This window comes from Herpailurus yagouaroundi, unplaced genomic scaffold, assembly GCF_014898765.1.
Source record: "Herpailurus yagouaroundi ecotype Mexico unplaced genomic scaffold, PumYag 182, whole genome shotgun sequence".
NCBI classification, from domain to species: Eukaryota; Metazoa; Chordata; class Mammalia; order Carnivora; family Felidae; genus Herpailurus; species Herpailurus yagouaroundi.
In genome coordinates, this window is record NW_024412413.1 from 24,751,852 (window position 1) to 24,775,926 (window position 24,075).

Below are 24,075 nucleotides of genomic sequence, written 5' to 3' on the forward strand. Positions count from 1 at the left end.
TTTATTATTCAGCTCTTGATAATAACTTGAATGTTAATTTTTTCCATAGTTTTTCATAATCTCAGAGTGTGAAAGCATTTCTCACTACTGTTTCAAGACATCTGAATTATATTTTGATCTGTTAGCTATATACCTAGAACACCCAGAATGTAAGACTTCTTATGCTATGATTTTTATCATAGCTGTCTTTATCATCTTGGCTGTCTGTATCTTAGTTGTAGTGAAAATAAATTATGTGATACATAGTAGGGTATAATACATCTCTCCCAACATAAGTGATGTTTCATTTTCTGATACAGATATTGTTCATGAAAATCTAAAAATGGGATCAGATGGTGAGAGTGACCAAGCTTCTGGGACATCATCTGATGAAGTACAGTCACCTACGGGTGTTTGTCTTAGAAATCGTATACATAGACGGATCTCAATGGAGGTAACCATTTAAAAAAATTAAAACGTACCTGCATATGTGTGTTTGTGTATATAAATACACATATATATCAAACAGAGTAAATGCCCATTTGAAAATTTTCATGAAGGCAAATGACATTGTAAGAAAATTTAGTATGGTCTTGTGAATATTTCCTTTTTTCCAATTATCTACTATGCCAAGGCAAGTATACGTTAATTATATTTAACATTCTGCAAAACATATGTAAGGGTCTGTTGTAGTGGAAATGTGAATTTTCAAAAATACTGGAAATTCAGAATGATACTTTAGCAAAGTTTTCTTTTTAGAAAATAGGATTTTAATTATATTTTTGAGGTTCATCTGGATACTTAATACTTTATATTTTATTTCATATTTCAAAATGTATATATAAAATAAGCATCAGCTTTTTTTGTTTTGTTTTGTTTTTGTTTTTGCTTTATATTGTAAATATGGTTATCATTTCCTTTATGGCTTATTATACCTACTATTGTAGAACATATAAGTTATTTCCCCATGTAAAAGAATTAATAGTTTATATATAACCTTGAGATTGGAAGCTGATTGTGAATGTTCTTATTTTGGTATTTACTATAGATTAAAATAGTTTTCTCCAAAAAAATTGAACATGTTTTGAATTAAGATTATTGGGGTTTTTGGTGCTTTTGAGTTGACATTACAATGCTTAGGGTCTCTGTCCCATTGGTTGATTGCATTTTCATTGATAAAAGGTTGTTTCTAAAGCAGTTAAGTAAAACAGTATCAGTTTTCTAAATGATAAATTAATATTTTTAACTCTTGAGATCACCTTGATATCTGTTCATATCACTGTATAAATTATATCACAATAATAATGAAAATATTTTCTTCATCATATATATGGTTTTATCATATGTTTAAAGTTTATTTGCTATTAAGATCTATCATCTGGACTTTCTAACTCTTTTATTGAGCTGTGTTTATTTCCCCCCCAAAGGTGACCCACTCTTGATGATATTCTTACTTTCATATATTTTAATAGCTGAAGAAAGACTTCTTTCTTAACATCCTCCACATCTTGCACATCATTACATATTATTCAGGATGTTTTTGGATGTTACTTTCTGTGTATTCTTCTATATAAATTTTAAATATATTTTTTTAATGTTTATTTTGAAAGCGAGAACGCACACATGTGCATGGGCAGGAGTGAGGGGCAGAAAGAGAGGGAGAGAGAATCCCAAATAGGCTCCAAACTGTCAGCCCAGAGCCTGATGCGGGGCTTGATCCCACGACTTTGAGATCATGCATGACCTGAGCCAAAATCAAGAGTCAGATGCTTAGTGACTAAGCCACCCAGGGCCCCCTTAAATATAGTGTTCTAATAATAATGTTATTGTGATTTGTTTGGGATTATGTAAAACTAACAAACCATTATCTTTTAATTATTTAGTATTACCATTTGGTAACATGGTATATATTTCAATACTTGATATCTCTCAGTAAATATTTACATAGTTCTTATACATCTCACTTTTGTTTTTTGGTTTGGTTACTATCATGAATAGTAGAGATTTTTTTACATGTTTGTTTATTATTGAGAGAGAGCAGGGGAGGGGCAGAGAGAGAGGGAGACAGAGCAGTGGGCTCTGTGCTGAGAGTGGAGAGCCGATGCAGGGCTCGGACTCAAGAGCTGTGAGATCATGACCTAAGCTGAAGTTGGACACTTAACTGGCTGAGCCACCCAGGCACCCCAGGGATTTATTTTTTATAGGATTTATGTTTTTTGGTATGATAACGTAGGAAAGATTCCCATTTGATTTCTCAGTTCACATTTTGTAATTAAATGGAATAGATGGTGCCTGGGTGGCTCAGTCTGTTAAGTGTCCAACTTTGGCTCAGGTCATGATCTCACGGTTCATGGGTTAAAGCCCTGTGTCGGGCTCTGTGCTGACAGCTGGAGCCTGCTTCAGATTCTGTGTCTCCTCTCTCTCTGCTCCTCACCCACTCAAGCTCTATCTCTCTCAGAAATAAAAAATAAACATCAAAAAATTAACAACAACAAAAAAGGAATAGAAGTGTGTTTTTCTAAAACCCACCCTTTATCCCACCTAACTGTGGTGAATTTTACATATATATATATATATATAGCTACTCTAATCTTTATTATTTCCTGCCTTCTACTAGGTTTGGACATTGTTTTTCTTTTTCTAGCTTCTTTAGGTATATAAAGTTAAGTTGTTTATTTGAGATTTTTCTTGCTTTTTATTTATTTCCATTGACATAGCATTAATAAAAGATTTCAAGTTGTCTCGCTGTGCTTGTGCACAAAACTTTATCTACTTGGTTGTTACTTAAACCAGTCACATTTTGTGGTAGTTTTTTCCTCTTCCTACAAAGTACAAATCATGTCTAAGAAAATTCCATGTGAAATATACCAACAAAAGGACTCAGAAATAACGGAGTTGCAGAGTACCATTTCTGTAGAACTCTGTTGTATACTTCTGCTTACAGTAAATATATTTGCATTCAGATATTATATATAATCAACATGGGTAACTTTGAAACTATAATAAAACTTAACAATTACTTATTAATAAACAGTACAGTAGAGCCTATGAATTCAAAAGTAAAATGCCCTTGTCTCTTCTATTTGTGATTACAAATACCTTTTTTCCCTTTTTTTTCTTTTTAAAGGATTTAAATAAACGGTTATCATTGCCTGCAGATATCAGAATACCTGATGGGTATCTTGAAAAGTTGCAGATAAACAGTCCACCATTTGATCAACCAATGAGCCGAAGGTCTCGTAGAGCTTCTTTAGTAAGTTTTCAGTCTCTTATACCTATGCCATCCAGTCTCCTTGTTTGATTTTCTGGGTGTAAACACTTTATATTAATTTTTATATTGCTTTTTGAATAACTAAATTTTATTACATTGCCTTTTGGATTTTATCTTTTTCCAATTCTTTAAGGGTTTAAAGATGCATATTGGAATACAATTTAAGCTATATTCTGTTTTATTTTTAGAAATTTTTTTGATATATGCTAGATGTACAGAATATGTATTATAGAAATATATATTAATATATACTAGATATACAGAAAAGTACATAAACCATAATTATATAGCTCAATGTATTTTGCAAAGTTAACATACCTATGTAACCAGTACCTAGATCAATAAAATTCCAAAAATCACAGAAACCCTATCCTGCCACTTCTCTGTTCACTTTCTACTCCTACTTCCTCAACTGTAGCCACATCCCTGCCTTCCAATGCCAAAGATTAGGTTTACCCATGTTTCCCCATATTATGCTCATAGTATGTTTTAATATCTCAAAAGACTTTTTTTAAATCCTCATTTATGTACACATTCTTACTTTTAAAATGCTTTTAGTTCTGCTTATTCATATTAAATTACGTTTTATACAAATGTATAAAAATGTATGCAAGTTTACGTATATTTTACAATCCACATGGAAGTATACAGTATGTATTTGTTTTTTGATTGGGCTCTTTTGCTCAATGTTCTCGTGTATTTATCTAGTTTGTGTGCATAGTTCATTTGTTCTTTTTGTTTCACGACATTCCATTGTATACTATACTTTATCTAGTCTCCTGTTGATAGACATTTAAACATTTGGGTTGTTTTTTAGCTCTAGGTTATTACCAAATAGTGGTTCTGTTATCACTCTTGTACCTGTATTTTGGTTAATACATGTAGTCATTTCTGTTGGGTACATACTTAGGAGTGGAACTTTTGGAGCTGATTGTATGCATATGTTTAGCTATTTTTTTTTTAAGTTTACTTATTTTTGAGAGAGAACACAAGCAAGGGAGGGCAGAGAGGGGGTGGGGGGAGAGGGAGAATCCCAAGCAGGCTCTGCACGGACAGTGTGGAGCCTGACGCAGGGCTCGATCCCACAAACCTTATAAGGTCACAACCCAAGCTGAAATCAAGAGTCGGATGCTCAACCGACTGAGCCACCCAGGCACCCCTTCAGCTTTCCTAAATACTGTCAAAAGGCTTTCCCAAAGTGTTTGTACCAATTTACACTCCCATCAGTATTTGATAGTTTTGTTTGTTCACTTTAGCCAAGTTTTGATACTCTTTTTAAAAAAATGTTTACTTTTCTGGTCATTGTGTAGTGTTACCCTCTTGTGAGTTTATTTTGCATTTCTCTGATGACTAAGCTGAACACCTTTTTAATGTTTATTGGCCATTTATATATGATATATGCCTTCCTTTGTGATTTGACTGCTGAAGTCTGTCGTCCCTTTCTGTTGGGTTTTCTGCCTTTTTAAAAATTGATTTATATAAATTCTTTAGGCATTCTTTATCACGAACCTTTGTGAGTTATATGTCTTGCAAATATCTTCCAGCATGTAGCAGTTGACCCTTGCAATAGCCACTGCTCATTGACAGTTCAGCTTTCCCTGTTGCAGTGTCACCTTTGACACAGTTTAGGTGATTGTATATGTAAGGACCTCTTTTGAATAGTTATAGTCCTATAGTAGAGGTATGTATAAAGTGCTGTGGGATAAAAAGAAGAGATAGTAAAATGACTTTGCATTTTATAGGCTTAAAAGGAGATCATACTTGAGCGGCTTCAAAAGGATGGGTAGGAATTTGTCAGGTTGACTTGGTTGGTAGAAGGATATTTTTGTTTTTTGGGGGGGGGGGGTTGTTTGTTTATTTTGAAAAAAAAGACAGTGAGGCGGGGGGAGGGTCAGAGAGAGAGAGAATCCCAAGCAGGCTCTGCATCATCAGTGCAGAGGCTGATGCAGGGCTCGATTTCATGTAGTGTGTGTGAGATCATGACCTGAGCTAAAATCAAGAGTCGGACGCTTAACAGACTGGGCCACCCAAGCACCCCGGTAGAAGGGTGTTTTAAGCAGAGGAAACTTGATGTACTAAAACCCACAAATATGAATGTTGGTATGTTGGGAAGTTATAACTAATATGAAGGGTATATGTGGAATAATATTAAAGAATAGGGCTTGAAAGGATAGGATAAATCCAGACTGTAAAAAGCTTTGGCTATCAGGCCAAATAAGGAGTCTGAACTTCATTCATCTCATGTGATGGACCTCAGTGGTAGTGATTTAAATAAGGGCTGACATGATTACATTTTTGTTTCTTAAAGTGGCTTCAGGAAAAGTGTAAACGAAGTGGAAGGAGAGAAAGACTAGAGGCAGGATGATGAATTAGGAATTTATTCAAAATTAGGGATGATGTGGCAGTCCTGTGGAAATGGGAAATAGAACCCAGATCCTAGGGACCATGTAGAGAGATAAAATAGGAGCTCTGGTACTCAGTTGAACTTTGTGTTTGAAGAAGGGGCAGTTGAAGATTCCTAGGTACTAGCAGTTCTCCTTTTTATATTTTATATCATGGAATTTTTTTTATACACCAAAAATTTCTCTTTTGGTTACATATTCTAAAGAATAAAATTAGACTATATATAATATGAACGTATTGTTATTTGACATTCATTCACCGATGCATAATAAAAGTATAGTGCCAACTTGATTTTGGTATAGGTTTATGATCATAGTTTTGTATCACTGCCTAAGACGTTTTTATTTAAATACCTTTGCCATTTGGTTGCCTAGTTGAAAATGTTCTTTGGCTTCAATTTTTATCAAAGATTAGTACTTAGGATACATTTTGGAGTTATTGAATATTCACATTTAGACTAAAGATATGATCTAATGACAACATAATTCTTAAAGCTATTCTTTAAGAGCTATCTTTTTCAGTATACATGAACTTAAAGAAAACAGTGCCCTCTAATGAATGTTAAGTGATGGAATTTTTATTATGGTTGAGTGTTCCTACTCATCTTCCTTGGTTTTTGATCTAAAATGGCTTATAGATTTCAGTAAATCATGCCAGCTCTATTTGGTTTCTACTAATGCAGCCTTTTCATTATTCATCTACTTTGCTAAAGCATGATTTATTTTGAAGTATATTAGAAAATTATTCTTCAGTATCCTAGGTTTATGTATGAAAGGGAAGGGTTAGGGAATGGATGGGAAGGAGATGGGAAAAGAAGCTATTCTTCACATGTGTTAGAGCTCATGTTTCCATGGATAATATACTCGTTAAAAAATATATTTTCAAGATAAAATATAAAATTTTAACCTTATCTTTCTAAAAGTATAAAGCTTTTTCTCATATTCAATAGCAATGTATAACAAATAGAGTAGTAAAAATAACATAAATCCTTGTTTGAGTAGGAATTAAGGAGCAAATCACAATTCATTTCTGAAGAAAGACATACAATAGGGCTAATTGGTTCTTCTTTAAATTCATGATCATCAGTCTCAAATGAACCCTCAGTATTGCTTGGCTGCTCTATACTGCCTTTCTCTGGTTTCCTCTTCGCCATCACTCTACGCAGATGATTTCAAAGAAGAGAGAAGCTGTTTATCAGAAACGTCCTCATTTTTTGAATAACAAGTGTGCAAATCTGTCTGCACCTCTACTCATTCTATTCTTTCCTTCTTTTAGTATAGAGGAGTTTTCCTTCCTATCTCATCTGCTCGGGATGCTTTAAAATATTTGTAATTGCTGAGGCCCCTGGGTGGCTCACTTGGTTGAGCATATATATGACTATTGATTTTGGCTCAGGTCATGATCCCAAGGGTTGTGAGATTGAGCCCTGTGTCGGGCTCTGTGTGGAGCATGGAGTCGGCTTGATATTTTTCCTCAATCTCTCTCTCTCTCTCTCTCTCTCTCTCTGTCTCTCTCTCTCTCTGTCTCCCTCCCTCTCTCCCTCCCTCTCTCCCTATCTCTCTCTCCCTGCCCTCCCCACTGCTCATCCTCTCTTTCTCAAAAAAAATAAAATTATCATCTCTATACACACATATATTCAGTCTCCCTCTCTTAACTGAATTCTTTCTATTTTTATTTTAGAGTGGTTTTAGACTTATAGAAAAATTTAAAAGGTAATGTAAAGAGTTCCCATATACCACATACCTAGTTACCACTATTATTAACATTTTACATTACTGTAGTGTGTTTGTCACAACCAAGGAAACCAACATTTGGTACATTACTATTAACTCCACACTTTTTTCATATTTCCCCAGTTTTCAGCTAATGTCCTTTTTTTGTCCCCGTTTCCTATCTAGGACACCACATTTAGTTGTCTTATCTCATATTAAGGGTATTGGTTATTGGATTGGTGAAGTGTTACTTAATACTCATTTATGGTTGATTAGAAATGGATGTTCTAACTCAACATATTTTGTTAAACATTAGATTAGTGGAAATCCCATATGCCAATAGTCATGATGCATTAGAGCATTGATGTACTTAGAATGATGGCATGCCCAGTGGAAATTTGTGAGACTGTTATGTGCAGTTTTAGTAGATTGAAAGTCTGTATATGAAAATTTGCCTCATTATATTGAAATTGTAGGTTTTACACATTTACAGAATCTGCTTGTGCCTAACAATGAGTTGGATTCCTCATTCATGGCTTTAGCAATATGTAGCTTATGTAGTCCTTTCTTTTTTATTTCTTTTTTTTTTTTTAATTTTTTTTTTCAACATTTATTTATTTTTGGGACAGAGAGAGACAGAGCATGAACGGGGGAGGGGCAGAGAGAGAGGGAGACACAGAATCGGAAACAGGCTCCAGGCTCTGAGCCATCAGCCCAGAGCCCGACGCGGGGCTCGAACTCACGGACCGCGAGATCGTGACCTGGCTGAAGTCGGACGCTCAACCGACTGCGCCACCCAGGCGCCCCCTTTTTTATTTCTAATAATAGGTGAGGAAATAGGGTATCAAGTCCTGATGTCTCAGAAATAATAAGTATATTATGGAGTGTGAAAGTTAGGCTCAAAATCCACTCAAAATTTAACTTACCATTGGCATATTATATACACAATTAAGATACTATCCATACTGATGGTAACAGCAATTTTTGTAAGAAAACTACCAAATAGAATAGAGGTTCACAATCCCTTTTCTGCCCCCCATATTTCTATCAGTAACATCAACTCCATAATTGTTACAAGGAAGGAAATGGGTGTTTGAAAAAATCTCCCTTTGTCCCCAGTGTTTCTTATATATGTTCACTTTTAGGATGACATCTATAAAACTTTTGCATATACTTCACTTGTTTTTAAGTTCAGACTATATTGCTAGCGTGTTAAGACATCTTAAGGACAGCACTTGTAATGAGTACTAGGTGTTATATGTAAGTGATGAGTCACTGAATTCTACACCTGAAATCAATATTAATTAACTAAATTTAAATTAAAAATTGAAATTGAAGAAAAAAAGACATCTTTACAACTGTGATACAGTGATTATGTTGGCAGACCCAGAGTAATCCAGAAATTTCCCATAATGCTCAAATACCACTTCCAGGTTACAGTGAATTATATAGGAAGGCTTTTGCAACTTATAGTTCATCTTGGATTTAAAAAAATTTTTCATGTGCTTATGCTCTAAGAGTCATCTGAACAGGAATTTGGGGCTGCCAAAAAGCCAGGTATTCCCTTGAAACAATGAAGTAACAGAAAAAAATATCTTTATTTGTTTGGAAAGTAGAATTAAGGAGGTTTTTATATGTTATTAAAATATGAAACTTACTGTTCCATTTCTTTAGCTATTTTTTTTTCTTTACAAAACTTGGAAAATAATCTAATGATGGAACTCGGTCTAGATTGTGAACTCATGAAAGCAGGAATAATTTCTGTCGTCTTCACTATATCCCCAGTACCTAGCATTGTACTTGGTAAATGTTGAATAAATGAGCTTTGTCCTTTGTCCTCTGAATAATTTCTGTAGGAGAGCATGTCAACAAGCTAGTCATTATATCTATTGTTAATCTTGTCATGTTCAGCAGATAAAAATGCAAGCAAAATTTTCTAAAAATTCCATTTAAAGATTCAGTAACTAATATTTAAATGTAATTAGTAAAGCCTGGGTTGGAAATTATTAAAATGGGCAATGAGGTAAAAACACTTTACTCCGGCATATAATTCACTAGTGTAACTGTGCCTTTTGTCTGAATTCTCTGCCAGCCTGCATGATGAAATTCAGTAATGCTCTTTATCTTATAGATTGATTATTCAAATTTAAATTCAACTTCATAGCATAATTATAGTCTAGTATTTACCTCCTTTTTAAAAAGTAGACTTTCAGCATATGTTAATGATCTCACTGAATGTCATTCTCTGACAAATGACTTTGCTATTATTAACATTTGATTATCTCTTTATTTCTTATATACTTTATAGGATATAGTAATCTCAGTAACATTTTTATTTTTATAGTCTTGAATTTGTAGTCCACTTATATAATTTTTAAAGCAAATGTCCACATTTTTGTCATAGCCACTGGACCATTGTATATCTGATGTTTTTAGAGAATGCTAGTATTTTAATATAAAAGAATGAATAAAAAAATTTCCCAACTCCTAATAAGAAAAACTTTCTGCCTTGCAGTCATATTTTTCTTTGTGGTTCTCATTATTATAGATGGTATTTTTATTTTTCTCAGAGACATTCATTGTTTTGTTTTTGCTATTTTCCATTTATCATCAATATGGTTTTTTCCCCTTCGTTAAAGATATGACACAAGACTTAAAATTCATGGCAAAAGTGCAGTAGTTCCTATTTGTGAGTTTAATGAATTCTAGAGATAGGTGTAAGAAAATAAATACATTCCACCATAGTTTATGTGATGCTGGCACTTAGCATTTTTTCAGAAGTGTTAAGATCATATCTTAAATAGGCTATAAATAAAACATAACATATGCTAAAAGCGTATTCAGGATCAGGTTCACATGTACCAGGTAGTGGGCTCTTTGCCACATTCTCCCTATTAAAGCTAAAAACTGTATTTGTATTCAGAAAGTGTTACAGTTTTAGTGTTTTATTCTGCAAGTTATTGATAATAGGAAGCAAGGACTTAATATCTCTGAGTCATATGGAAGACAATACAGGCATGGATGGTGTATGATGGTTCCAGAATCTCATTTTTTAACTAAAATATTTTGAAAATACCGCGTAAAAAGTCTTAAAGAGTGCAAAAAGAAGTTTTGCAGTCATCCATTAATACCACCTGTGACCAAAGTTTTAATTAGTTTAGCAAAATTGAATTAAGTACTTTGGACATAAAGTTTTTCTAGTCTTTTAACTTTATATAAATCATAACAAAAGGACAAAATCAGTGTTAATGTTTATTGTTTTAAAAACAATAAAATTTTTTAAAAAGATAAAAATCTCTTTGAGGGACCTCTTGCTATTTTTGGCCTTTCAGCTTTGGGCAGTTTACCCCTACTGTTGAGAATGGTAAATGATGTTAAGTCAGACCATCAAGTATCATTTTTGCTTTATTCAGCACCTCTGGAGAAATTGCATATTTGAACCTCCAGAATTGGACTAAATATTTCCTTTCACTGGCTACTCATTTAAGGGCATTAACACCATTCTAGGTGAGAAGCAAAGCTTTAGATTATTGCCTTTTTCACTAACTAGAAGGGGTACTAGAAAGCAATTTTAAGAAAATTCTTATTCTCTCTTGTTAACTTTTTCTGTTTTTGCTCTGTCAGTCCCTAAGTTTTCATCTCTTATTTTTCCTTTTTTCTTAAATCTTTTATTTTGTTTTGTTTTTAGTTTTTAAATATTTAGTTTCCTTTACATATTTGGGTGTATTCCATCTGCCTCATTTATTGACTCCGTACAAAAGTGAGGCAAACAAGTTCAGGGTTTAAAAGCAATGGTTTAAAAGAACTCACTTCTTAAGACTTTTGATGTAGTGCAGGGTGTCAGATTTAGACTTACTGCTTCTGGATTAGTTTCCTGATCTATAACGGAGTGTGACTTGCAGTTTGCCTTTTTCATTACATTTGGTTAGAAAACCTGAAACAAATAGAATTTTGTTGTTTGCAGGCCTTCCTAGGGAACTTGAAGATTGATGAATGAAGATGTGTCAGAAAATTACTTACTTCGCAATTTTGTTTAAAAAAAAATCATGTAGTTGTCTTTTATAAAAATCTTAGTATCCTAAAATGCCTGTGGTATCTTAAAATCTCAGGGTCTTAAAATAAAACAAAACTTTTTACAGCAGAATGTTAACCATCTATATAAAAAGATGGGTTGGCAGTTTTAATTGTGAACTTTGATGTTTTTGAACCTTTGAATATTCCAACATCGGGTATATTTTAAAACTTGACAGATGTTCAACAATTTACTTATAGTCAGATTTTTCTATTTTAAGACACACTTTAAAGCAGGAAAGTTTCAGAAATTGAGGAAGGGGGTGCCTGGTTGTTTCAGTGGTAGAGCATGTGACTCTTGATCTTGGGGTCATGAGTTGAAGCCCCATGTTGGGCGTGGAGCTTACCTTAAAAAATAGAAATAAAAATAAAGTGCACCTCAAAAAAAAGAATAACATTTAAAAAAGATACTGAGGAAGAAATGAATTGAAATTTCAGGAATACTAAATTTATAATTGTTTGCTTTCAGTCAGAAATTGGGTTTGGAAAAATGGAAACCTATATCAAATTGGAAAAACTTGGAGAGGTAAGTACATACTTATCTCAAAAATATAAGACATGTTCATTATCTAAACTCCACAATTTTTACCAACCTAGAAAAAAAAGATGTAAGCACCGATGTCTAAAAGATTATATGTTGTACTGAAAAGGCAACAGAATGTTAGAAGGAAAAAAACCTTCCATTCTTGAAATTATGCCATCAGTTTGAGAGGAAATGAGTATTTTTTAATAGCTTGTAATTTTTTATTGTAGCATAAGATGTTGTGCTCTCTTGGTAACAATATAGGCATCTATTTGTTAGCAGTCTGCTGTCTGAACTGTGATGTGGGAAAATTGCATGAGTTCAAACCTGCGAAGAGTCAAAATATTATCTCTAAAGATGAAGACACATGTCATTGAAGGTTAAGGAAATTTGGGGCTAATAAGACTTTGATTTTCTTGAACTTGGTACTAGTGTTGACTAAGTTTGAAGTGGTCTTCCTCCCAGGGTGAGAAAGGGCAAGCCAGAAATAATGGAATTAGCTAATCAGGAAGCCTTAAGAGAGTTTGAGGGCTATGATAGAAGAAATGCATAGAATATATTTGTTCTTTAAGGGAGAGTGAATGTATAAAAATTCTGGTAAGTCTGAGAACCAATAAAATTTTTCTAATTTAACAATGTGTTAGTACATTTTCAGTTTTCAGTTAATATGCTCAGTTAATTGCCTCCAGTCCACATACCATTACACATAGAGTGCCTTGGATTCTGAAGCTACTGATCCAGTTGTTAATCTATACAAAGTACAAAAAGTAAATTAAATATTCTCCGTATGTTTTCATATTTTGAGGCACTCCATAGGGTTATAAGAATATGGAGGCTCTGCAGATAGTAGTGAAAGTCCTGTTAGCTATAAAAAAAACAACCAATACTAATCATTGTAGAGTTTTCCCTACAAAATGGACTTTAACATACGCTTACAAATTAGGAATTTAATTAGGTCTCTTTATTGTATAGATTCTATAGATAGACTCTTATGATATTTTGATGTGTCTTTCCAAAATATATTTTATAGGGTACATATGCAACAGTATATAAAGGAAGAAGTAAATTGACAGAGAATTTGGTGGCGTTAAAAGAGATCCGGTTGGAACATGAAGAAGGTGCACCCTGCACAGCTATAAGAGAAGGTAAAATTTGATCTTTGTGAACAAAATGTATAAGGGAGTTTACATAGAATTTATATAGGTTTAAAACCAAAGCTGCATACTAAGAGTTCATTTTTTATAAGTAAAAAGAGCTCAGATATAGAAATAGTAGATGACTGGGAGATATATTTAGACCTTAAAAAAGCTGATATTTAATAAAGGCAAATTATTTAACATAATTATATTATTGTATAGCTTATGGTGAAATACTATGAAGTCATTAAAAATTATGGTCATAGGTAAATATTTGACATTGGGAAATGTTATATACTATCTATGGGAAAAAGCAACTATAAATTAGTATATACCGAATGTAAATAGTATGATACCATTTTTTTTAAAAAAGGTTAATTATCTAGGGGGGCCTGGGTGGGTCGGTTAAGCTTCCAACTCTTGGTTTCAGCTTGGGTCACGATGTCATGGTTTGTGAGGTCGAACCCTGCGTTGGGCTCTGCACTGATCTGCTTGGGATTCTCTCTGCCCCTCCCCTGCTCGTGTGCATGGTCTTGCTCTCATGCTCTCTCTCTCTCTCTAAATAAACATTAAAAGAAAAAAAAAGTAAAAAAAGTTCTGTATCTTTAAAAAGATAATCCAGAAAATGGCTTGAAGAAACCGATTAGCAATTTGGAAGGAAAACAGCTGGTACCTTCAACTATATCTAGATCTTAGAAGTCTCAGTAAGTTAGTATTTGAGAAAAAAACAGTTATGGAGAATATTATTGTAATATGGAGGACAATTTTAAATATTAAAAATATCACACTCAAAACCATAAAAGAAAAGAAAAAACTGAATTCTATTAAAATTTGTACTACAGGTCCTCTTGGTGAATTATTGTTTTACACTTAAGAGAATTTTAAACTCAATCAGTTCATGTGTTATACTTCAGGTTTTTATAGTCTGGCTACTGCAGACTGAATAATTGACTTTCTTTTCTGTTTTCCAGTTTCACTATTAAAGGATCTAAAACATGCAAATATAGTAACCTTACATGACATTGTTCACACAGATAAATCTTTGACTCTGGTATTTGAATATCTGGTAAGCATTTAACAAAAATTCAGTATTTACTTTTGCTGTAATAAAACATAGGAAATTGAGTGTTTTAACAGTTCCAGGGCATTATTGTTTAATTATCAGTATTTAATTAAATTATGTGTTGTACATTCAATATCTTTACTCAAAAAAAAAAAAAACACTTTTAAAAATTAAATACTATTAAGTAAATCATTCATGCCTTCTGGGAAGTATGTGTCACATAGTAAAGCACTATATTTTTTTAGGATAAAGATCTAAAACAGTACATGGATGACTGTGGAAACATCATGAGTATGCACAATGTAAAGGTATGCTTTAGTGTGTCATTTTAAGTTTTGTTTAAATAGCTCTTAGATTTTCCAAACATAGAAAGTAACAGGAATATATAGAAATCATAATTTTAGAGTTTTCAAAACATAAATATGTAGTGTGTGGAGACTGCTGCTTGGAATTTCTTTGGGCTGTTTTTCCCCTCCTGCACTGACTTATTCTTGATGTTCTAATGCTGTGTTTTCTACCTACAAGTAAACCAAGGGTATATTCTTAGACCCTCTGAACTTGAGACTCTTCTTTGTCAACTCCAGAGAATTGAAGACCTTCTGTGTTCCACATCCTTTTTTCCACCAAAATCTAGGAATTGCTTTTTTCAGACAATCATTCAGAGCTCTACTGTGCTAATTCCCTTTTCTGAATCATAGCAGATTTTGAAGGCTGAGTAGGAGGTGCAGAAAGTAAAGTACCCAGAGGGTGGGTGATAGAAGCTGGTTTAGGTTATTTTTATAGCACGTAATTTGCCAGGGCTATGCAGCACCATTCTCTCTGACACCTCAGAATTTTTATAAAACCACCAATTCCATTGCCTTATTTTAAAGACACTGTCCCAGGGGCGCCTGGGTGGCGCAGTCGGTTAGGCGTCCGACTTCAACCAGGTCACTATCTCGCAGTCTGGGAGTTCGAGCCCCGCGTTGGGCTCTGGGCTGATGGCTCGGAGCCTGGAGCCTGTTTCCGATTCTGTGTCTCCCTCTCTCTCTGCCCCTCCCCCGTTCATGCTCTGTCTCTCTCTGTCCCAAAAATAAATAAACGTTGAAAAAAAAATTTAAAAAAAATAAAAAAATTAAAAAAAAATAAAGACACTGTCCCAGATCAGGTATTTTTGGTGGATGGGTAGAGGTTGGTGAGTTGTTTTGCCAGAATATCATAATCAACCTATAAGGCTTAGTAGGCCTGTAAGCTTATGAGGATATATTTTATATATATTTTTTATTTTAAATCATTTTCTATAACAAATGGATGATTACTATGGGGACAAAGCTTCATTTCACTTTATTTTTAATATTTATTTTCATAGAAATTGTCAGACTGGAAAATAGATGCTTCAAATAGAATAATAAATTATAAAATTCAGAAAACTACATAAGGAAAGGCTTTGTACTTAAGGATGCGTTTTTTTTCTTTGACTATCCTAAGCCTGTTTTTTGTTTACCACAGCATGCTTACCAAAGTATATCTTATTATTTGTAAGACTAATTTCTGTTTATTTGTTTCTGTAGCTGTTTTTGTACCAAATTCTACGTGGTTTGGCATATTGCCACAGAAGAAAGGTATTGCACCGAGACTTGAAACCACAGAACCTACTCATTAATGAAAAAGGAGAATTAAAGCTAGCAGATTTTGGTATGGAATATATGAGATATTTATAAATAGTTCTATCTAGGTGGTTAAATTGATAAGAACAACTGTTGACACTGTGTGATTGCTTTTATGTGAGTTTGGAAATTTTCTCTGTAGCCCACGGAGTAAGATATTTGACAAAACTTAGGTGGGTGAGTTATGTTCACGAATGCTAAAAGGCCTGGGTTCTCAGGTGTGGACCCATCTTGAGACCCTTCCAGGGCATCTCCAAAAGTATCTGTCATCAAAATCATATTGTTACTTGCCTTTTCCACTGTGTCAGTATTTGCAGTGATAATCTAAAAGCAGTAAGGAGTAGAGCTGCTAATGCCTTCATTTAAATCAAGGCAGTGGCACCTGATTGTACTTACTAGTCATTGTGTTCTTCACCAGTATACGCTTGTAGGAAAAAAGTGTCAATTCTATATAAAAAGGTGTTTGATGAAGCAGTAAAATTTATTAACTTTATTAAATCTCCAACTTTACATGTCTTTGTAGTATTTTATGTGATGAAATGAGAAGTATACATAAAACATGTTTGTTGTATGTGGAAATACTGTATCTCAAGGAATAGTGCTTGTGTGACTATTTGAATGCAAACTGAACTAACCCTTTTTTTCAAGGAACACCATTTTTACTTGAGAAAAATGACTGACAAAGTATGGGCACTCAGACTTACATATTTGGCAGGTGTTTTTTTTGAAATGAAGTGAGCCTATCGTATTTCTTGCCAATGGGAAGGTTTGAGTTTTAAAGCAAAAATTAGATGTTGGAAATTTGGACCTGCCACATTGAGCTTGATATTTTTCTGATACTTAAAGACTTTATTGCTGATGAGATCAGTGGTGACATTAAGAAATATTTTTTGATATGCTAAAGAAATATGTAAATATTTGGAATATCTGTATAACTTAGGGAATCAATATATTCCAGATGACTAATACTTACATGATATAGAATCATGCCTGGGTAAAAAGATCCACTTATAGTGGAAGACAGACCAATGAATTTTAATGTAACGAGTATGAGAAGTTTACTAATATGATTTCAGTTACCATCTAATCTTTAAGAAACTAAATCTGATTCAGTATCAAAGAAGAATATGCAGTTTTCAGAAAGGCTATTTAAATGTTCTTCCTCTTTTCAGCTTCATTTCTGTGTGAGATCTGGTTCTCTTCATATACTTCAAACAAAGCAACATATCCCAACAGGTTGAATATAAAAGCAGATGTGAGCATCTAAGAGTCTTCTTTTAAAATAGACTACAGGGGCTCCTGGGTGGCTCAGTTGGTTAAACATCCAACTTCGGCTCAGGTCATGATCTCACAGCTCATGGGTTCGAGGCCAGCGTCAGGTTCTGTGCTGACAGCTCAGAGCCTGGAGCCTACTTCAGATTCTGTGTCTCCCTCTCTCTCTGCCCCTTCCCTACTCACATTCTGTCTCAAAAATAAACATTTAAAAAATTTAAAATAGACTACAAAAATATAAAACAAGGCCATTTGTACTAATTTTTATTTTCCTGTAGAAAAAGATCTTTTTCATAAAAATTCATGTTTAATATATAATGAATGGTGTTTTTAAATGAATACGTTTTAAATTTTCTCAGTTTTTCTAACATGGCAAATATCAATAAATATAATCTATATAAATAAAAGCTCTTTGGGTCTTCAATAATTTTAAATTATAATAAAAAGAGTCCTGAGACTAAAGAGTTTAAATGCCACTTCTGAAAAAGGGTTCTTTAATATGCCTGTCACCATGACTTTGTACTTATTTATATGCTTATTAACTAATTAATTATTGCTTAAATAATAGCTGTTTATCTCTCTCTGTTTAGCTACTCAGTTTTAATGAAATTACATATGCTTTATGCTTCTAGGAAGTAAACTTTGTTATATTAGAGAAACTTTGTATAATAGCTTTCTTGTTTTGATTTTTGATTTTTTTTTTAATATTCTACATTTTGAGAGTTTCAGTACTCTAATAGAATTTGGTTTTAAAAATCCAGTGCAAGGGTGCAGGGGTGGCTCAGTTAGGCATCTGACTTCAGCTCAGGTCATGATCTCACAGTTTGTGAGTTCAAGCCCCATGTGAGGCTCTGTGCTGACAGCTCAGAGCCTGGAGTCTGCTTCAGATTCCTTGTCCCTCTCTCTCTGCCCCTCCCCTGCTTGTGCTCTGTCTCTCTCTCAAAAATAAATAAACATTAAAAAATTAAAAAGTAATAAAAAGCCAGTGCAGTTTTCATAATTAGCATTTATCATTTTTCATAAGTGATTATAGTAGTTTTACTTTTGGAGTATTGCATTAAATTTGACAATTTTAAGTCTCTCAAGTATTGCTTTGTTAACAAAAGATTAAAAATTCACTAAGTGGTGAGTTTGTTCAGGAAATTCCTATGCTTTTACTCATTTAACACTTTGTTGTTTGTTTGAAAGTAGATTGGTATTTGTTTTTACTTCCTTAAAAAGGAAATGGGTAGGTCACATGTGTTTAAATAAGAAATTACAAATTATTCATATATGCTCACATAGATTATATAGTCTCGGGCACAGTTTTGTTGTTGCTTTCCTTATAATTGTTATTTTCTCTCTCTTTCATTCTTTTTTTGGCCAAAGTGCATTTACTGCTCCTTGTTCCTTAATCCCAAAATGAATAGCAGTGATAGAGAAACCCTGTTTGGCTATTATAAATGCAAAAAAAAAAAAAAAAAATGGCAAAGGCCATCAAAAACTTACTTTTTGGGGAGAGTGCTTTAAATCTTGCTTCTAACAAAGCAGACCAAGTAAATTATGTCTTTTCACAGGTCAGTAAGAAATTCTGATTATTCCATGAGGTAGTACAGTCAATTTTGGCTCTGCTTTAATTACTTATTTTTTGTTGGTTAAGTAGTAAATATCCTTCAGGACTGCAAGTGAAGGAGGGTCATACAACTTTGAGTATTGTTTTGTTTTTGTTTTTTTTTAAATTTATTTAATGTTTATTATTTTTGAGAGAGAGACAGAGTGTGAGTGGAGGAGGGGCAGAGAATGAAAAGGAGACACAGAATCTGAAACAGGCTCCAGGCTCTGAGCTGTCAGCACAGAGCCTGCCACAGGGCTTGAACTCAGGAATGGCGATATCATGACCTGAGCCAAAGTCAGATGCTTAGCTGACTGAGCCACCCAGGCACTCCGAGTATTTTTTTTGTAAATTGTTTGTGATCTCTATGAAAATTCTATCCCTTTTCCTGTGATGGATGAAATTCAGGTGTAGAATGTACTAATACAGACAAACATTTCATTAGTAGTAGAAAATGGCTTGTATAATTATATCATATCACAGTTAACTTGGTTTGGAAGAGATAATTTCATTTCATGCCACTACTGAAATTCTAATTGTGAACCAGGAGACTATTTGAACAAGCACCCCAGTTCAGAATTCTCTCAGGAGCAGGAGAGTAAGGTATTGAGGAAACTATAACTTGCAGTTGCTTTGATGCTATACATACAGGATATAGAATAAACAAACTTGTAGCCCTGTCCTTTGCCCCTAAATAACCCACTATGAATATCAGGAAGAGAAATTAGAAAGTTGCCCCCATCTTGCTAATTACAAAGTTGGTAGGAAAATTATTTGTTGAACTTACTTTACAAAGCTGGATTGGTAGAATAAGACTGGTAATTAAATAAGATAGTGTCAACATTGTTCCAATTACACCCTTTAGCTGTTGTACTAAACAAAAATAGTATGAGTGCTGCCTAATTATTAAAATTTCTACTTTTATTTGAGTGACTTTATCTAGTTTACTAAAGTGTTGAATTCCTTTTGTTTGAATTCCATTTTTCTTATTTGATGTTTTAATCGAATATATAAAGTTATACATAAATGAGTTATTTGAAATAAACTATATGTTAGAATGAGTTTATATTTCTTCAGCTGTCTTTTAAAGTTGCTTCTTAAAGTTATTAGAATTTGGAGGCTTAGAGAAGTAAAAACAACTCTCGTGCCAGTGGCTCAAGGGATAAAGTTGTGAACTCTTGCCTTTGTTTCTCGATAATCAGTGAATTCCACTTTAAATTGGAAAGGAACGACATTTACATTAGTTAATAATCTAATACATTAATTAATAATATCCAAAGGCAGCATGGTCCATCTTACTTAAAACTGTCCTTATATATAATTTAAGGTACACAGCAGCAGTGTAATTTATTCCAAGAAAACGAAGGTTGGTATAGCAAATGAAAATTGGACTTGGGTTTAAAAAAGTAACAAAAGCCTAAAAGGTAAAACTGTTTATCTCTGTGTCATTGACCTGTTTTGTGTTAATTTTAAGTTCAGCTTGGAAATAATTTTGGCATCATGATTCATAGAAGAAAAATATCTTAAGTTTAGATTAACCCATCAGATTATCAGATGCCTTTACATTCATAAAAGCAAGCATAGGCTCTGATTGTGGAATTGTTATTAATTACATAAGGATTTGCTGACCCGAGACTATTCACACTCAAGAAAAATTCTTAAAACTGATTTTGTTAAATTTCAAGAAACTACAGAGTAGCAGCTATCTTGGACATCCTTGTGACTGGAGTCATGGTGAGGCTATGGGCTGGGGATTCTGTTACAGCCATTTCTTAATTGTTTTCTTTTCCCCGTGAAGGGCTAGCCAGAGCCAAGTCAGTTCCCACAAAGACCTACTCAAATGAAGTCGTCACACTGTGGTATCGGCCGCCTGATGTGCTTCTTGGTTCCTCAGAGTACTCAACACAGATCGACATGTGGTAAATATATGCACATGTTATTGCCATTTATAATTTTGAAAGAATATAGCCATTGGTACAGGGCATACTGATAGATATCTGACTTATAAGAGGATATTATTTTAAAGAGCCACAATATAAGCAACAATTAAAGAGTTCTAACACATGAGGGGTGCCTGGGTGGCTCAGTCAGTTAAGCACCTGACTCTTGATTTTGGCTCAGGTCATGATCTCATGGTTTTATCTGTCTCTCAGATAAAAAAACAACAACAAGGGGCGCCTGGGTGGCGCAGTCGGTTAAGCGTCCGACTTTAGCCAGGTCACGATCTCGCGGTCCGTGAGTTCGAGCCCCGCGTCGGGCTCTGGGCTGATGGCTCAGAGCCTGGAGCCTGTTTCCGATTCTGTGTCTCCCTCTCTCTCTGCCCCTCCCCCGTTCATGCTCTGTCTCTCTCTGTCCCAAAAATAAATAAATGTTGAAAAAAAAAAAAAATAAAAAAAAAAAAAAACAACAAAAAACCCATCTCTGATCATTTGTTTCTCCCTATCTCTGCTACCTGCTACCTAAGACATAATAAGCATTCAATCACTATTAGCTATTGTTAGTGTTATTCTTCAAGGGACGTGCAGAGGAGAGTTGGACATTTTAAGGCTCATGGAGCAATGGATATAGCAAGATGGAAGTTGAGACAAATAAGATAAATGTTAACAAATCAGTTGGAGCTGAAAAAAATATGTGCAGGAGGTTTTCCATCAGGCTAATACAAAATTCTCCAGAAAGGCAATCTTAAGGAAAAGATAATTGTGCTTCTTAATATGTAAATGGATTGATTGCTCATTTTTTTATGATATATTTTAAAGGGGTGTTGGTTGCATTTTCTTTGAAATGGCTTCTGGAAGACCTCTATTTCCAGGATCAACTGTGGAAGATGAACTGCACTTAATTTTCCGACTGCTAGGTAATAGAAATATTTTCCCAGTAATTTGTTACCTGCAATTGACTAGCTGGATAAGACTACATATTTTAAAATGTGGTACTGAGACTAACAAAGAGCTGTTACAAAAATTATAATTAGTTGGGGTGCCTGGCTGTCTCAGTGTAGGATTTGTGACCCTTGATATCCAGGTAAGGAGTTGGAGCCCCACAATGAGTGTAGAGGTTACTTAAAAGCTTAAGAAAACCACTACTGATTAAAATAAAAAAAGAATTATAATTAGCGTAATTATAAAGATAGAGCCTTCTAGGTAACTTCTTTTCATTTACTGAGTTCTGCCTTTGCAATAAAAATTTTGTGGAAGAACAGAGAAAAATATTACTGAAAATTGACCTTTGGTATATTATTAGGAAATATCTATAGGTTAGATGTCATTTAGGTGGCGTCATTTTTATGGCATCATTGCATAGTCCAAAAAAAGGTCCATATGTGTTTACTGTTTCTGTCATTTTGCTTTCAGTTGAAATAGTCAAATCATCTACTAAATATAAAGTGTTCTTTAAGACACTTTCTCATTTGTCCTTATTTATATATATTTGCACATATATATATATATATACACACACACACACATTTTTATATATTTATACTTTTTTTTTTTTAATTCAGGAACACCATCTCAGGAAACTTGGCCGGGTGTTTCTTCAAATGATGAGTTCAAGAACTACAACTTTCCAAAATACAAACCACAGCCTCTCATTAACCATGCACCCAGGTATTTTTTCTTTTTCTTTTTTCTTTTGTTTTTAGTGTTTATTTTAGAGAGAGAGAGAGAGAGAGAGAGACCAGGCGTTGAGTAGAGGAGGGGCAGAGAGAGGGAGACACAGAATCCGAAGCAGGCTCCAGGCTCTGAGCTGTCAGCACAGAGCCCCACACAGGGCTTGAACTCAGGAGCAGTGAGATCATGACCTGAGCCGAAGTCAGACGTGTAACCGACTGAGCCACCTAGGCGCCCCTCTTTTTCTTTACGTTAAAGGGTGGAAAACTCACTTGATTCTTTCCATTCTCTTGAAGCATTAGCCACAGATGGGTTTAGGAAAAAATACATATGATACATACAGTTCTTAAATATTTTAGAATCTAATTTAATTGAATTTTTTCCTCCCTTGTGTCAGATTAATTTTATAATTCAGAGATCAAGATCTGTAAATCACAGAATTGAGCTATAAATAAAATGAATGTAAAAGCAACTGTATTAGAATTCTAGAGTTTATGTAGGTTATTTCGTTTCTCAGAAAGAAGACATTGGTTAATATCTTTTTCAATACCATGAAGACCATGATGAAACTTCTGTTTTGCTTTGTATGGGATTATTCTATATTTACTTAAAAAAACCTAAGGAAATGTTATAAGTAAAATCTTGACTCGGACACAAGATGACCTTTCAGTATTTGGCCAATGTTAATGATCTAATTTGTATTTGAGGAATGTAAACTATTTCTGACACTTATATCCTAAATTTTGGCCATTTCATTAAAATTTCTTCTCAGATCTATCCCCAGATCCATTTAAAACCCCCATTAAAATGTCAGTCAGAAATTTTTATTTATGGAATTATTAAATTTTCAGTATGTAGCAGAGAATAACCCCTTTGACTATATTTTTTCATCTTTCCTTAGAAAAATCAAAGAGTACACCCAGGTACCAAATAAGGTCAATGTCTATTTTAATCAAAGCCATTCTCATTGCTGACAGTATAACATACTTGCTCTAATTCCATTTGTTCTCAAGCTAGAGAGAGTAGAAAAACAAATTCAGATACCAAAAATATTTTTAAAGTACTTATGTGAATTGATGTTCTTATTGTTACTATAGCAACTAATAACATTCTAAGTAGACTTTCTTAGGAAGAATAATATGTGCGGGGCTTTTTTTGTGTGTCTCTTCCTTCTGAGTAGCATAAATCCTATTTTTGTAATTTATACGTTGCTTCTATTGTAATGTCCAGTGCAGAAAGTTGAAGCTCTTCTTTAAAGCAGGTTCTCCATGACCTTAACCCCTAGTTTGTGCCCAAGGAGCTCTGGATATCTGTCAGAATGGCAAACTACAAAGGATTAGAAGAGTCTGGAAAATGTCTAGGCCATAGCATCCACGGAACCCATTAAGAGCACTTGGGGAAAATATATTGCCAGTGAAAGGCAGTGCAAAATAGAACCTATGGTTTCTGATCAAGAGATTATCCCATTAAGATAGTCCCCAAACCCTCTACTGCTCATTATATGAATATCATCACTATAATTATCTGTCTTTATCGACAGCTTCATTGGTTTTGTAGCTCTAATTTTTTTTTTATTTTTCACGTATTGATTTATTTATGTTTTTTTTTAAATTCCAGTAAAAATATAGGGTAATACTGGTTTCAAGCATAGAATTTAGTGATTCATCATGTACATACAACACCCAGTGCTCATGACAACAGGTGCCCTCCTTAATGCTCATCACCTATTTAGTCCATTCCCCAACTACCTCCCCGCCAGCAACCCTCAGTTTGTTCTCTAAAGTTAAGAGTCTCTTAGGG

The 24,075-nt window shown here is 33.9% G+C and overlaps 1 protein-coding gene across 4 annotated transcripts in view; it reads left to right on the forward strand.

Moving 5' to 3' along the window:
* The window catches only part of CDK17 (cyclin dependent kinase 17), a 111,488-nt gene that overhangs the window by 81,823 nt on the left and 5,590 nt on the right, over positions 1–24,075 (forward strand). For all 4 annotated transcript variants that reach the window (XM_040491160.1, XM_040491161.1, XM_040491162.1 and 1 more), the window contains 10 exons: positions 300–433; positions 3,107–3,232; positions 11,906–11,962; positions 12,990–13,104; positions 14,067–14,161; positions 14,404–14,466; positions 15,709–15,832; positions 20,466–20,586; positions 21,424–21,521; positions 22,167–22,272. In XM_040491160.1, coding sequence (XP_040347094.1) covers positions 300–433; positions 3,107–3,232; positions 11,906–11,962; positions 12,990–13,104; positions 14,067–14,161; positions 14,404–14,466; positions 15,709–15,832; positions 20,466–20,586; positions 21,424–21,521; positions 22,167–22,272 — 1,039 coding nt within the window. The remainder of the gene's footprint in view (positions 1–299; positions 434–3,106; positions 3,233–11,905; positions 11,963–12,989; positions 13,105–14,066; positions 14,162–14,403; positions 14,467–15,708; positions 15,833–20,465; positions 20,587–21,423; positions 21,522–22,166; positions 22,273–24,075) is intronic.